Raw genomic sequence first — 17,464 nt, forward strand, 5'->3', positions numbered from 1 at the left:
TATAGCAGCGCCAACTAGGGCCAAGAGTACGACTTTGCCACTCACGCATCACTCATTCGCTTGCACAACCCCTTTTTACAGGAGGGCACATTCACACATCTCACAGATAGAACAACAGAAGAACAACCATGCCCAAACCGGGACTCGAACCCGGGACGCCCAGATCACGGGGAAGACGCGCTATCCCTATGCCAGGACGCCGGCACTTTAATATGTACTTCCGGCATCGAAATCTCAACCAGATGAGATTTTATTTGTTAGTACGAAACATTAAATTCCAATATTGAATCGGTAATTTGTGGTAACTGATCAATAATCAGTGACTGATACATTATCAGGTCTATTTATACCCTATAAATCTTCACAATTTGTCTGGTGGAACTTCCTGAAATCCTTTCAGATGTTGCTGATAATGTAGAGTATTTTAATGGATACAGATGAAAAAGACTCATTTTTACACAGAGAGTAATGCAGTTAAGTAACATAAGATAGTGTTGCTTTTTATAAAATAATCATCGAATACTGCATTCATATCTGTGCGCCAAAGTTAAAAGGTGGTTGTGCTCTCAATAAGACAAGACGTTTCTAATGTCTGGATAGTTTCGTTTGCAAATGTTTTAAGTGCTGATAGCAATAATTTTGTCTTGCTTTTTACAGCATCAAACTCCTGTTGCTCTTTGTTATAAAATTGAAGAAAATTTTGCTTTGGCCAAATTTTATCCCCCCTCCCTCCTGCCTTTTGTTCATATTGGACTTTGTTAAAGTTTGATGTCAAACCACTCTTCTATTTCATTGCCGTTCAATTTGATATGAGTGATTATTTGCGTGTCAATGTCAGTCGAACGTCGTAGAGTGTGACCTTCACGCTCTGCCTGTTGCGACACACTGACAACGGGGGAGTGTCGCGTGACTGTCACTTTCGAACAATGAAACCCACTTTCTCTCTTCTGTGCGGTCAGCAGCGCTAATGGATGTTCACAATGGTCTACTGAGACATAAGACCAGGCTGTTGGTATTTACAAGCTTGTATGCAGCTATTGTGATCAGCGACTTTTTATAAAGATTATGAATACGTTATGTTCGTTTGTTTCCTTTAGAGCTCTTGTTCTTCCACTTTTAATTATTCCGCTGAATTAGATAAAGAATAGTCTTTTTGTCTTGACGTCTTATATCTATTAATATAAAATCTGACATATTAAACATGTGGCACTTTAAGCATTCTCACGCAGGAAATATGACATTTTGGAAATTATTAGATGTTATGCAATGATAGAAGGCCCCTAAGCCCGATATAGGTGGTATTGATATTTTGTGTAATGTATTACAATATCTAGAAACCGGATCCACTTGGACCTAACAAAACGAAGTTACAGTATTGACAGATAGGAGTTTAAATGTCATTTGATTGTTTTGAATAAGTAAATTTACTTCTCTAATGGTTCCTCACATTCTGTAGTTTTTAGCGTTGATCTGAGAATCAGAGGCATAATTAAAAAAAAAATTATCAAGTTATGCACTTAAGCGAGTATTTTATCCCAAACTTTTTGATTTTATTTTAACAGGATTCAATCACATTGTTTTCTTACTCCACTAACACTGTTAAAATGTAGTGAAGGAAGGAGACCAATCTTTCGTTCCATTCACTCCCCCCCCCCTCCAAGAAATCCGAAAAGGAATCAGGTTGAATGGTTCAAACGAAGCGATTTGCGGAAGGAAAGGGTTTTAGCATCCTCTCGCATCCCTAGTGAAAGGGAGTGCCACGTGGTTTCCCCGCAACAGGTGTCCCCGTTCCTTTAGACGGCATTCCTTCCTGACGTCACTTCCTCACAGAACGGGTCGGCCATTGGCTGACGACCCCAAGTGGTATGCGTGACGTTATATGTGGGTTGCTCCTTTAGACTCAAATCGCCAAACACTCCTTCGGTTGTTTCTTGGCGAAATTTGATAGCGCTGCAGCAATGCTTGTTTTCCCAAGGAACACGCTGTACTACTTCTTGTTATTGGTTTGCCATCATTCTTTGGTATCAGCAAACAGTTATTCCTTTTGGATAGATATACTTCACAAACAATGATTTATTTCATTTTTTAGCCCTATTACTTGGCGATGCCCTACAAAAATAATGATGTACATTTGGTATGACTTATGAACTAAGAGTGCGAAAACTATATTTAATCACTTTGAGTAAATGTTTTTAAGTAAGTGCTACTACTGTTTTGCATACCATAATGATATACATACTGTGTATCGTTAAAAAAATCATTGCAGCTCTTGATTTATGTTAATTAAAAAAAACTTACCTTGTCCAGAGCGTTATGATATGTTTAAAATAATGCGGTCATTAACTACTTAAACATCAAATCTGTTGTATTCTGTAATTAGCATTCTTTAACTTATATATGTAATAAGATAATAAGTAAGATTCGAGAAATCCAGATTTACTTAAGAAGGTTGTTTTATATCATTTTCTTCGACCATTCTCGCCGATGGAAAACTGCATGTTTCCTCATTTCAAGTGCATTTCATACCGAAGGCACTCAGAATGTTTACTCTTTTACTATATTTGTTAATAGACTAGAACCGAATTGAACATATATATAAATTATTCGTGAACGTTTTAGGATTTATTTTGAAAGAAATGCGGGCTAACTGCAGTCAGATGTTTCGCAAAATGAACGGCGAGGTGACATTGTAGACGTCATATTCAGATTCTTATGTGTCTCGGCTATCAGTTTGTGTTTACCACTTGTTTTTTGATTTTTTAATTAAAAACCAAACTGTAAATTATATAATTAAATCGTCAAAGAAATAAAAAGCAAAAGAAAAGAAATGCTAGACACTTTGTATCATAATTTCACAGCGCAATAAAGAAAAGAGAAAAGTATTTCTGTATTTTGTGAGCGCAGCTGGAAACAGCATGCTGTATCAGCCAGAAGTTGTGAAGATTTCATTTGAAGACGATGTAGCTTCCTCAGTATAGTATCAACTTTTCACTGAAATAATTGAGATGCTGAAAGCGTGAGAAACTGAAACATAGTATGCTGAGAAATATCACCCTAGTAAGGCAATTGCTGTGCGCTTCTCAAATTTGTTTAACGATAATGCTGTGTTTCATTTTCACCAAATTAGAACTACAGGAAAAACAGGCGTCTCCAAACAACTTTCTTGTAAAAAGAAAAAAAAAAGAAAAAAAAAGAAAACTTATTATAATGTAATTTATTATAATATATTTATTTGGAGTTTTTTTTTTTTTTTTTGAATTTATGGCATTTATTCCATTTTATTTGATCCTAAGGGAAAAATTGTTTCGCTTAGCGAGTGTTCCGCATTAGAAGTAAAATTTTGGAACATATTACTCACCTTAAGCGAAGTTTCACTGCAAGCAAATATCCATTAAAGCATGAGTATTTTTAAACGGTTGATTATTATCTTTCTGAATTTTTAATATCTTTCTTTAATTACTTGTAAAAATCATATCTGTTATATTATTTGTCCATTATCTTGCTTTAAGTTTCTGATTCTGTAAAAAATTAGGAAAGCCTTCACGAATCATCTTTAGTCAATGAGTGTTGTTTTCTTAAAGAAAAGCGTATTACATGTAAGGCTTATGTACCAATACAGGTGTCTGAAAAACAAAAGACCAGGCTGAAATATTTTTATTAATTTTTTTCATTTTTGTCAAGTATTGGCTTTTTTAGACAATTAAAGAAAATAATGAAAATACTTCGGCCTAGAAATTGAAATATCTGTATATAGGTACCTCAAGTTTAATTTTACTGTTTCTGATGTTTAACATTTCGAAACAGGTCATTCCAACACTTTTTTAACAAATCGATCGCCAAAGGCTTATTCATTTTGCATTTGTCGTTGAATCTGACATAGGTGTTGAGCATGATTTATCGAATCTAGCCATCTCAATAAATGGATTTACGGACTATTTGGACGGTGGAAGATTAAAAAATTTGATGGGTTAATTTTTCGAGTTATTTGTGCGATTCATCTGTGATGCATTGATATTTTTCCCTGCCTTTAACATACACTCGTCTTTTCAAGGCATAATTTCCATCTCTGTCCAATCCTAATTCTGATTTCATCAACTCTTTTGAGTGAGCCGGTGAGTAATGTCCAGTGAATGTCTCCAAAGTATGCCCAAGGTCACGCGAAGCAAAAACAAAACTGTCTTGTCGGTGTGATTTCCACGAAAATGAGTTTGGGACAATGGAAACATCGGTATTTCTAAGAGACATTTGTTTTCTTCTCTTTTATGGTTTCTCCTGTCGAAAAGAAAAGAGGTTTCGCATCCTTTCGTTTCATGTAAAAGAACTTGCCTCTCTTTTTTTACTTCCATTTTCGCTTATTATTACCAAAGGATGTTTTCAATCGAGAACAGGGTATTTTTACAAAAAGATATGGAGTTGTAGGCAAGCCGGAAATGGGGGAGGACATGCACGAAATGCGTTTTCCTCCCTCCCAGCCAGCATTAGAAAATATAGTCATTGAGAGAAACCTAGAATAAATAGAATGAAAAATCCTATATGTTCTCATTCTCGTCTTTTTTTATATTTATTTATTGAGAAATGGCAAGAAAACCTTTTTATATGGACTTAGGATTACGAAGTACAAATAATTATTTTCTATATTATCATAATATGATAATACAGAAAAGCAAACCTTTTATTATGTTTCCTCCCCCAAAAAATTTTACGAAATTTTGCCGTTTGTCCCTCTGAATATTGTTGATTTAATTATAAATATATTGTCGTGTAGATAAACAGTGTGTTAACTAAAGTCAAAGATAACATTCGCTAATCTCAACTCGAGACTTTATTCCAGGAACTAAGCCTTTCATCCACAAAAGGAAATGACTCGAATTTTCTAGATTTAGAAAGATACAGAAATTACAAGAACATTCTAGAACAAACGGCAAATAACAGAAAGTAAATCAATAAGAAAACAATTTTTAGACAACTTGCCTGCAGCCAGATACGAACTTGCGAACTGTCGCTTTCAGTTCATAGAATTCTACCACTGAGCCATTCAGTCCGCGGAAAAGTTCGAACACTTTTAGTTACTATATATATATATATATATATATATATATATATATATATATATATATATATATATATATATATATATATATATATATATATATATATATATATATATATATATATATATATATATATATATATATATATATATATATATTGGTTATGTTTAATTTTAATTAAATCACTTAAGCATAATTTCGTATCCATGATTCCATCGAATTGTCAGACATTAAGACAATTTTACATAAATAAATTTACATATTTTCTATTGTCTACATAAATGTCTAATGGAGACTAGTTAAATGAAAATGTACATTTGATCTATCTTCTAAATTTCATGATATTGCAATTTTACTTAAGCAAATAATAATAACATTTTTAAAAAATTGCTAAAATTCAGGAAAATTTTGCACGACTCTTGAATTGAATTTTTTGAATAGCGAAATGATGTGAAATTTATTTTTGTGCTGTAATATTTTCTATAGTTATCACCGAAAAACTACAAAATTCAATTTATTTTTTTATTAATTAAAATTATAATTTTTAAAAAAATCGCCCCGACGTGCTCAGTCTTAATCTCTAAGGTATATATGTGTCAAGATTGATAGCTCAATCGTATGATGTGGCTTCTAGAGTGCCAACACGCACGCACGCACACTTGCATCTTTATTATTAATTAGATGAATCTGGTGACCAGCTGATTTGGCAAGAATTTTGGTTATGTTTGTTTTCTGATGAATTGCTTAGATATAACTTCTGTCCGTAAGTCCACTAAATAATTTGATAATAAAGTCGTGTTATTTTTAATTGTGTTGCTTTTGTTCTGTTTGGTGTTACATTAATATTTCTAATGTAGAGAGTCCTATAAAGTCATAGGGCTATAAGAAAAACGTAAATATCTGGTTAATCTATCTTCTAAGTTTCTCAATATTTTAACTTAACTTTTTTATCTGTTTTGCAAAGTACACGGGTATATATATTATATATATATAAAAAAAAATTCTTCTTCTATAGCTTTTAACAATAGTAGAAATAATAGAATTAAGTATTCGGTGAAATATTGAAAACAGTTTAAATTTCAGGGCAATAGTATAATCTATTGTTAGAAATTAGACAAAAAAATTAAAGAATTGCCAAAATTCAGAAAAAATTCCTATAACATGCAAAAGGTAGAGCAAAAACACACACACACTCGTACACATTTATTATAAATATATGTGTAAATAAATGGACCTAATTACATTATAAATTTTGTAGAGCAAGATTAATTCTAAATATTGTTAGCATTTTCAAAAAGAGTAATAATTCTTTTCATTCACGTATTTTATAGTGGGAAAAAAAACAAAACTGATACATCACGAATAAGAAATATATATGATCCATTATGGCATTTCATTCATTTCTATGATATTTGGAGCACCCATTTCCTGAGACGTGATTTCCTACTTTTTGCACCTGCTTAATTATGAAAAAGATAATCTGCATTTATATCATCATGAATTAGATTTGACCTCTGTTTAACGACTGAGAGTGTGCATTTTATTTTCTCATTATTCGACTATTGCTATGTGAATGAAAGTGTCCTACGTTTCATGTCCGTCCGTTAGTTTCTTCTTGGAAAGGCGTTTGATATGGTGAACCGTGCTGGCCATTTTTTTTCTTGTGGGTTTCACACCATCCTGAAATGATCGTCAATGAATTCCGTATCAAAACTAATGTCATTAAAAAAAACTTTCAATATTAACTCAATCTTTAACTAAAATTTAATTATAACAGATTAATTAATTTATATTATTTCATGATTAATCAATGCAAATAAAATAATGAGAGAATGGTCGAAAAAAAATGTATATAACCTAAAAAAGTTGCAGATAACCATGTGCATTTATTTTTTCTATTTCTGTTGGACAAAATGTAGATACAAATTGCAGTGAAAAAAAAAATGGCCACACGAAAGAGTATATAATTCAAAAGTTTTATGAAGATTCATTTATTATGCCTATTCATGTAGCGCGAGAGCTATACCAATCACCTTGTTCAGGTTTTGAAATGTACAAACAGCCGAATTTCTTTTCTCTTTGTAAATAGTTTATACAACGCTCTAATGAATATCCGTGGAAGTTTTAAGCAGTTTTTCTGTAAATGCAGAAATTTTTCTACGCTTCAGTGCACAATTTTTTTAAATTTCGAAATAAAAATAAAATATTTTGACTTGAAAGTTTCGCATATAACAACAAAAAAAGTATACTACGAAATTTAAATAGAATTTTGAAAACACTTTCTATTAAAAATTTTTTTTATTCTGATAATTCTTTTTTCTATTCTAAAATATAATCTGAATTTTTATTTAAAAATGTTTAAAAACAAATCTATTTATTATTGATTTGAAAAATAAATTATGTATCAAATTTGGTGTTGTAAAGGGTTAGTAAATGATTCTTGAATTTTGTAAATAGCATTAGTAGTATTTAAAAAAAAATGAGTTGTTTGAAAATGCACCAGATTTGATACTGATATGTCGTCTACCTATACCTGATAGGTATAGGTAGACGACATTTGCCGAGATGTTTGCTGTAAATAGGGTGGTTTTATTCTCTTAACCTTTATCGTACTTTTCAAAGACATGCGAAATTAATTCATTAAGGAATTAGTGATGGATTGATTGCATTGACAAAAATTCGTTTCCGGTTATTGTTGTTTTTATTTTATTTTACGAACTATTGCTGAAATGCGTCAGCTATTGAAATGTATACATTTGTTTTTCTTTGTAATGGCTTCTCATTAGATGTAACATTGCTGATTACAATTAATTGCCAAATTCAGTGGTAATAAGAGTGGCTAAATATTATCTTTGCATATTTTATGTACAAGATCGCATGAAATTTTTAATTTAAATCTGCCATAGAAGAAATCGCTACTAAATTGTGTTGCCGTGACATCAGCAATTTAGTTTAGTTATATTAATATCTCGTTTTAAAGCAACACAAGGGATAATTTGGGACGGATCTCGTAATTTTGAACCGTGGTCAAATGACGAAGGCGATACCTGAACTGGCACCTCCCTTTTCAAACTTCCATACCACACCAGGGGGAGGACGTTTGGCCCCAACGGATTTAAAGTGCAACAGACCCGATGCACGACGGTTACTGGGTAGAATCGGTCTCGAGCCTGAAGCCCTCCTATTTTGAAGTCGAGTCCTTACCATCAAGCCACCGCAGCCTTATGACATCGGTAGATTCAAGAGGTCATTAATATCTACGTTAAGTTCAGATGCAAATTTTGAAATGATATCACGACAATTTTTTACCGATATCATTTTGCTAAGGCTTACTCTAAATATGCTTCATAACGTTACCGCGGTTTCACGCTTCTCAAACTATGAATTAAAGGGAGTCATCCTACCGCGCATCCCTCACTGCGCCTCGAAATCCGGTCCGGATGCAGGTGGAGACACAAATCAGGTGTGTCGCCAAGGGTGGCGATGCGTGTTACCTGTGTGGCAACCCTGCCTGGGAAGCCCTGAAGTGAGAGAGATCCTCTCACAACAATGCAGGAGCAGAATTCCGTTTGATTCACAGCGCCAGAGATGCTATGGATCATGCAGAGTCTGTATGCGTGCCTCAGGGGATGGATACGCCCAGAGGGGGACGGCCCTGCGGTAAGTTTCCCCTCTGTGGGTCTCTTATTTGTACCAGAAAACAGTGGGTTTCGGAATCTTCTGGTTTTATGTCAGGAATGTTATCTGTCATTTTTCCATTGTTTATTTACATTGGCTCCAGTATCTTTATTTTCCAAAAAGTCTTTAGAAAGAGATAGTTTAGTAGTCCCCCTACTAAAAGCATTCTTCTAGATAACATGTAGTTTGAAGATATATTCTTGAAACGAATGCTACCAAGGAAAATGTGGAAATAATATTACCTTGTTGTCGAATTATTGTAATAAATACGTTCAATATAGAACTAAATTAGTACATTTGTGATTTCTTATTCAGTAGAGATAAGATTGCTGAGTTAAATCAGCAATTACATATTGTAAGTGATCCATTAAAAAGTGATCATTTTTCGAAATGGAAGGCATTTAAAAAGGATTAGGACATATTTTAGACGTGCCTTTAATAAAAATATTGAAAAAGTTTTTAATGTTTCTTATATAAGTTGATATGTGAAACCAAATTATGCATTTTTTTGGTTTTGAAGAATTTTGGGAAATATAATTATCTATCTTTAAATCTTATAATTGAAAAAATTGGGGGAGGGGGGGGGTATTTCAATAAACTTATCTTTGTTTTCAATTGTAAGTTTTTTTATTGTAAGCACACATAATATTTTTAATAAAAATATCTTCATGTCTTTGTTGATTTAAAATTTGAAATGTATTTGATGTTGTCTGCTGCTGCTTTGTTTATTGCACGTGCCATTTTCTCTTTCATTTGCATAATTTCCGAGTTATTTCTTAGAAATTCTTCCATTTTCTCACTTAATCCTATTTCTCACTTAATACTTTAATGAGTGTCTTGGAACTTGCTTATTGAAATTATTTAGGTTTGGAAAACTCTGTTATCCTGACATGCGGCATTTTTCTTGAACTTCATATAATTTCAAATCAAAATTCACCCGAATATCAATCATTTCAGAACTTGTTGAAGAAAGAGAGAGAGAAAAAAAAATTTGATTTTAACAGGAGCTATTCCTGTAAGGAATTTTTTTTCTTTTAATAAAGAATGGCAAATAAAGTAGTATTCGTTGTTCCAGTTTTTCTTTGAAAACGGAACTCATGTCATATCTTTCTGTTGACTTCATATGAATTCTAAATATTTCCGTTCTCATGTTACTATAGCTAACTGTTTAAAATTTTAAATTGTTAATACCTATTTTTTGGAAACCCATTGCATTCATATCTAGAATACCATTTTTGACTGAATCTCATTAAATTTAATTTCTTGAACATAACTTAACGCCGCATTCACTTATTCAAATTTTTTAAAAAATAATTCAATGTATGGATTTTTATTGACAGTAAAAGAGTATCTACTTCTCTAATGAAATTATTCTTTGCATTGGAATAAATCTTTTGTCAGAATGCTTCTGTTCCAAATTATCCTCTAAATAAAAGACTTATTTTATCCAACAAAGAATTGCATGCACACCCTCCACTCATCACATACACGCGTATAATTTTTAAATCGTTATAGATAGTTATATATTTCCAATTGCGAGAATGCTTTAAATAATGATATTTTATATCGTTTTAATGAATCAATATGATGTCGAAATAATTGCGAAATCTAAATTTTTATACAGTCCCCATGTGTTATTATTTATATTAAATAAAATATAGTTGGCAAATGAACATTTTAAAAAAATCCATCCTTCTATTATCAAAACTGATCGAGTTATGTAACCTGCCAATTCTTTATTTTCGGCCAATCAAAGGCCTTCTCGATTAAGCACATGTAGATCTTCCTCGATTGTTTGACAGATCCTCCTTGCGATGGTCATCAAAAGGTCTAAAAACGCGTAAAATTTTAATGTTTCATCTTAAAATTGTAAATTTTTTTATTCATCAAAATCTACTTTTAATTTTAAAAAAAATTTCTGCCCCAACCCATTTTAAAAATTGATATAAACATAAATTTTCATATACAGTACACTCCCGATTATCCGCGGAATTGGGTGGCGCGGCCGCCGCGGATAACAAAGATCGCGGATAATCCGAAAAAAGCTAAGAACGGGTATAGAAAAAGAGAAAACAGTCATTCCAACTTTGAAAAATCGTTTTATGTACAATAAAACGTAAAATAAACAGCAGGAAATGTTTAACTAACGCTTAATATTTTAGCATATCACTCAAAACGAACCTAAAATGCATTTTGTTAATGAAAACAGAAAAGTGCTTTGTACTTACGAGAGGCGTCAAGGATACACAGAAAAATTAATACATATATACTGTTTTAATACTGTAATACATTATGTAATTACAAAAGCATAACTGCAAAACTACACTTTTTTGAAGAAATCAGTCATTTGTGTTTGCTTCTTGCTTTGGAAGCATTTTCTCTTTGCTTGGAAGCAAAAAAAAAAAAAAAAAAACACTTAGTGCGGCAGGCGCGGATAATCGGGAGTCTACTGTATGTAAGTAAATCCTGCAATCCTCAAAAATTAAAATGATCGGTCCTTCATTTTATCGATCTTTCTTATCAGACGCATGTTATTCGATTTTTCATTTGAGATAGTGTATACTTGAGTACTTACAATACAGAATCATTGGAAGGATGTCCGTGGATGGACATTCGTTTCATGTTTTGTTTGAAAAATGGCTTCTAACATTATTACTTTCATAACCTAATTGTGTTACTTTATAATACACGGCTATTTAAATCCATTTCACCAACTACATATAGCTGTCAATTTCTTGTGAGCAGCAATAGGAAGAAAACGTTGAAACGTAATACAGAAATAAGTTTTAAGCTTTATTTGTAAGTGTGATCATTGTCCTGTGGGACTTGCCTTATGGGAAATATCTGTATAGTAGTCCGTTCCAAGCGTGGAGCATGGTCTCGGACATTTATGCGCTTTTAATAGCTTAAAATTTCTAAAATGACTTCCTTCCTTTTTGAACCTCCATTTTATTGGAATGTGCCGCATAAGCCTGTCTCAACGCCTTCTTTGGGCGCAACCTGTAGAGGCGTGTTTTTTCTGAGACAAGGAATGCTACAAAAAATATTTCGCTTGAGAATGCAGTTCTACAATAAGCCCAGCTTCACCTCTAATAAGTTCACAATTTTTAATTGCTATTATCTGAATTGCATTTTAGAAAATGATCATTGTGTCATTTTTTTTTTTTTAACAAAAGAAAAGGACTATGTTTTAAACATGAACTTCCATCGGTGCAATATCAAAATAAAACTAGTACCAAATAACAGTGAACGAGGGAACAAATGAAGTGAGCAACAGCAAGCCTTGCATGAAAGAGGGGAAGGGGAATTACACAATGAATTGTGCGCCACACTTATTCTGCGACTCGAGCAGCTCAGCCCCCTCCCATACCTTTGGGATTTTTTTTCTCTTCCACTTCTCTATATTGCTCACATTTCGACTTTTCTGAGGTTTGCTTCTTAGCAACCACAACTTGTGTACCTCCCACGCATTGATTCATTTTCTGTCTTCTCTTTGTGCTTTCTATTTCTATGTTTATTTTTTTCATTTTCATGTTCATCGAGCTCTCAGTGTAGAAAAATAACTAAATAGGATTAAAAACGAAAAAGCAAGTTTTTAAAACAGCTTCGGGTGATGATGGCGCTGCCACTCTAATGAACAAGCCGCAAATGGCTGCAGTCATGTACGAATGGAATGTACGCAAAGGAAATCTTCACATGACAGTGAAACGATTAGCCACATCGATTTTGCGCATGTGCAAGGGAAGTCACATATAGCATAGATGTTGTTATGTGCTTAGATAGATGTGAGAGCGTAGATGTATTATCTAGTATTAATACATCATCACTATTAACTACGTTATTTCAGGTCTGATGATCGCATGCTCAATGTCAGAATGCTTAAAAATAATAAAAGTAAATGTTATTTGTCTGCACTTTAGATGAAAATATACAATAGCTTTAGATGATTTTTTTTCTTGCTATGCGATTTTATCTATCCATAACGTTCACGAATACTCAAATCAAAATGAATCGCTAAAATCAGATTGAACGAAATATGGATCTACTAACAGAAAAACAAATTGCAATGCCGATTACAGAATTAAAATAAATACTGAAAATTATCTTCTCATTTTTATTTATGCTTTAAAAAAAAAAATTCTCGAATTGCCTGACGCCGAAGCATTAGTCCGCATTTATGTTTCAAAGAATGACTTAGATCCAAGGATGCGTGCTATTTTTCTCTCTACCGAATATTACAAACAAAATTTTATCTTCTGTTCACTTTTGTGTCCAAATTTTCCTTCCTTTCCCTAATTAGAAGTAAGTTAAAGCCAATTTGTAATCTGTTCATTTGGTTTGAATTACCTTATATTATTTTCATAATTCAACTTAAAAAAAAAAGCAAGTGAGAAACTTTTCTCATATTCAAATGTTTTGTGTGGTGGAATCCAAAATCACTGACATTTTGAGTGGAAGTATCCAATAAACTTTCGTCTTTATTTTCCCCTTCGAAGTGAGTGCGTAGCGTCTCTTCGACCCAGTTGCTGGAGAAAGGTGAACGCTTGCCCGTGAGCATTTCTTTCTCGACCCTTCGCTCGTACCCAAGGTTGTGTCGAATAACAAACAAGATGTCGATGCTCTTCTTCTTTTTTTAATTATATTTTGTACGGTGACTTTTGTGGAGGTTATAACGCTCTTCTAGAATTGTGAAATTAATAAAATGTTAACTTAAAGACAAATAAAAATACTTCAAACATAACTTTGATGTTCAATGATTATAGTATGCAGCTACTGATTGAATGGAGATCAAATATTAAAATATCAAAAATTTAATTTTTTTATTTGATTTTATGTTGTCTTTTATTCTTCTGAATGCACCGTTTTATGTTTAAAAATAGTTTAATGCCCATTTCTCCATTTTCCTTAGAAAATTCACAGTAGATAATTAGCGTCATTGGATCCATTGGCCGTTAAAGTGTTTTTCTTAAAAAATACTGAACAATAAACAAAATTAACTTAACGGAATTATCAAATTTAATTAACAAAACGAATCATCTATGTCATTTATGAGAGATGCGTTGTGAGAATCGTAAAACTGTCTTCAGTACAATAAATTAGGCATTAAATTTGCTACATTCCGGTGAATGAGTAAAATGTTTAAAAATATATATTCATATAACGAATATTATTACCTTCTTTATTGAATCGTTACAAATAAGAAGATAGAAGCGAAGCATCAAAGGTTTTGTATTTATTATGTCATATTAATTTACCATTTCAAGATGCATTGATAAGAATTAAAAAACAAAAAAGCTACGTTGTAACATTAGATTTGGAGGTAAACTTCAGATTCTGTTGTCGAATGTTTCAAAGCTTTTCGCTGGAAAATGATGTGTGGATCATTAACTCCCAGACAAAGTGGCCTTTCCACGAGCCTTCGCACATGTGTCAACCGTGAAATGTACTACCGAAAGATAATTGGCGCATGGGAATCAACCCCATCTTGTGATTCTTTTTATTTCTACCATCTTCGCCAGGTGATCGGCCTTTCTTGAGTCTGCAGCTGGAGAGGATGTAGGCTTATTCAGGGGCCTTTCGTAAGGCAAACCTCTTAGAAAAAATTCTCTTGTTCTTTGCTGCAGGAAAAACATAAATCATTTGAATATTATATTTGTAAAACCTAGTGGATATATTCATTTATGCCTTCTGGGTAAAGGAATTGCTATTAGAATTATGTGGTTATGAATTTATTTGCGTTATGTAATTAATCATGTTGTATTTGCTTTTAGTTATTCCATTTGATTTTGCACGCTTTGGAAATTGGAAAATCTTCATTTCATAAAAATTCTTTTGAAGCTTGTTTTTATGATCCTAATAAAAATGGCTCTCTGGTTCCTACCAAAAGCTCATGAAATGATTCAAGCTGGGAATCTTTCTCTCTCCCATACGTAAATATGTTGTGAACAATAATGTAACTTAAATTATAACATTCCTTGAATTTACTTCGTTATTTATCCTCTCTCAAATGATCAAGGGTGTTTCAAGTTCATCAGAAAATATCTATACATTTTGTTACTCTATGAAATTACGCCTCTTTTTTTACTGCCCAGTGCTTGGAGCATACAAGTATTGAAATCGCCGAAACATTCGAGCTCGAGATGTTGACGTATCTCCACATTTCAGATCACTCTGAATCCGGAAAAACGCATTTTTGGCATTATGTCTGTCTGTCTATGAACACGATAACTCAAGAACATTTTGAGGAGACGACTAAATTTGGTATATGGAATTGCAACCAAATTTATAAATTCCATCAACTTTTGAACGAAAACCATTTTTAGATAAAAATGAGCTTGATAACTACAAAACGCAAACAACTAGGTAGATAAAATTTGGTGTTCAAATGTGGTGTCTATGATGTAGGTATCAAATTTTGAACGAAATCCGCCGAATGGTTGACCGTCTATCCATCTGTAAGTTCACATGCATGTCAATGCAATGACTAAAATCAGTGGAACTCGTTATTCTTGTGACTACAATATAGCTTCCTGAGACAGTTATTCGCGACCTCAATCAAGGTCCATTTCATGCGGAGAAAAGGGGATCTTCATTGGAATGTGTACGAGAAAATTTCGGAGAGGACACTCCCGCTAATTTGTTTTGTTTTCTTCCTGTTTTACACCCCGTTATTGGTGGCAAATTGTAGATGAATTTTCTGTCTAGGGAAACAATCTCAAGTCTCTTTTAAATTATTTCCCAATTGAGATAAAAACCGTAAGTGATGCTATACAATAAAATAAAAAAATAAAAAAAAACCCTCCAAAGTCAATTAATTGTTGCTCGTATGTGAACGATGTCAAGTCATTATCTAGTTTCTGTCTTTTGCTTTTATTGACTTGCCCCGAATGAAGCGGCTTGCCCTTAGCTTTCTTTCATCTCGTTATTCTTTTCTTCGAACAGGTCTTTGCTACTTTTTGCTTCATTCTTAAATGGGACCGCACGCTTTCCCTTAAGATAATGATTTTACATTGGTAGTGAGTCTTTATCAAATCTATATGCTTTTGCATCGTGAACCTCGCAGCAACTTCCAATACATACTTTTCGAGAATTTGCCTATCATTTCGTTAGTAGTGATAATATAATACAGATGGTGATATGTATGTAATTATTATTATCGGCAGCATGTGGTTTGAGGTTACTTGATCTCATTTCAGTTCATTGACGTGATTTATAAAAATATCAGGAAAATTGTTATCCAGTGGAATGTAATATTTAAAAACACCTCTCCTTTCATTTCAAAATATGAATACATCTTAATATGTATAGGGAGGGCGTTGTATTATTTCAACATCAACAAGAGGTTTAGCTTTTTTTTAATCCTTTATTTCTCTTTTATGTAGAATAATTTCGTAACTATAGAATTCTGTGTGGGTTATGGTTGCAGCTTAATTCGGGAAAGGTAACCTCTCACTTTAAAATATTTACAATCCGACAGGACTGTTTCATTTCATCCCTGCATTAATTCCATCGTGAAAAGTACTGAAGTATATATATATATATATATATATATAATATAATATTAAATAATAAAAATTAAAATCTTAATTAATGTTCTATTTGTACTGAAAGTTGAAAATTGCTACGTTCTTAGTCTCTTTTTAATTTTGTTCAGTTTATTATTATTATTCACAGTTTTTGATCATGTTTCCCGTCCCACCGCACTATGATTGCCCCCCTCCCTCCTCGAGTTACAAAGATTGTCAGTTCTTCGCTTCTAGTCCCGCGAATACAGAAATTCCCTTAATGAATTATCACTGCGGAGCCATTTAATTGTTTCTTTTATGGATGGGTATTATTCGGACATTTGCCTTTACTGTAATGAAAAAATTTAATATATAGCTGGCTGCAATTAACTAGGATATCAGACGTGCATTATTCCAAAATTTGACATCTTTCAGGAGAGTTCAAAATAAGCACTTATGAAGGAAGGAGAGTTATCTTGTTAGAATTTTGTTCTACCATTTTGCTTTTATTTGAATCTCTTAAAAACCGTGATCGGTTAAGAAATCTGGGGGAGAAAAAGCTAAAAATGTATCTAAACATTTACTTAAATATAAAAAGAAGTATGAATATCTAAGCATTTCATACTTCATAGGCTTTAAAGATATTACCATTTATGAAACATTAGTATTATTAGAGTGTCATTTTTTTATGCAATACATTTACAGCTGAATTTATAACCGAAAAGACAGAAACGTAACAGTGTTTGGCCCATTATTTAGAAAACGATGTTAATTATCTAATAACATTGTAAATATGAAAACTTTTACGATGATTCCGGCGTTAAAACTTGCAGCATTAGAAGTCCGGTGGTGGTAGATTTTTGTTGTTGCATATTGTTTACTGATGAAATTTGAAAATTCAAAAATATAACTCCCTAAATATTAAATGTTCAATGCCAGTAGTAGAGGATATGTTTGAAGTAAAGATTTTCACATGCAATGTTATTACTATTCATTTCTAAAATGCAGACCGCGGTTCTAAAAGATCGTTGAAATCATTCCCTACCATAGATTCTTCTTCTTCTTCTTATTTGCATTTCTCTTTTTATAATAAATTAAGTCAGTCGTATTTAAATAAGTAAAAAGCAGCAACCCCCCTTGAATAATTGAAAAATTGTTTTATGTTGTTATGCTCATTAGTTCTTGAACTCTCTGGTCTGCAACTGTAAAATTACGAATGACTCTTAGTAT

General features: G+C 32.6%; 1 protein-coding gene across 5 annotated transcripts in view; it reads left to right on the forward strand.

Annotated features, from left to right (window-relative positions):
* The window catches only part of LOC129962642 (tight junction protein ZO-1-like), a 136,287-nt gene that overhangs the window by 74,091 nt on the left and 44,732 nt on the right, over positions 1-17,464 (forward strand). The window contains exon 1 of one of the 5 annotated variants that reach the window (XM_056076540.1): positions 8,607-8,711. The exons of the other annotated variants lie outside the window; for them this stretch is intronic. Coding sequence (XP_055932515.1) covers positions 8,640-8,711 — 72 coding nt within the window. The 5' untranslated portion in view covers positions 8,607-8,639. Of the gene's footprint in view, positions 1-8,606; positions 8,712-17,464 lie in introns of those variants that run through there. 5 annotated transcript variants of the gene reach the window in all.

Source organism: Argiope bruennichi, chromosome 1, assembly GCF_947563725.1.
Source record: "Argiope bruennichi chromosome 1, qqArgBrue1.1, whole genome shotgun sequence".
Classification (NCBI taxonomy): Eukaryota; Metazoa; Arthropoda; class Arachnida; order Araneae; family Araneidae; genus Argiope; species Argiope bruennichi.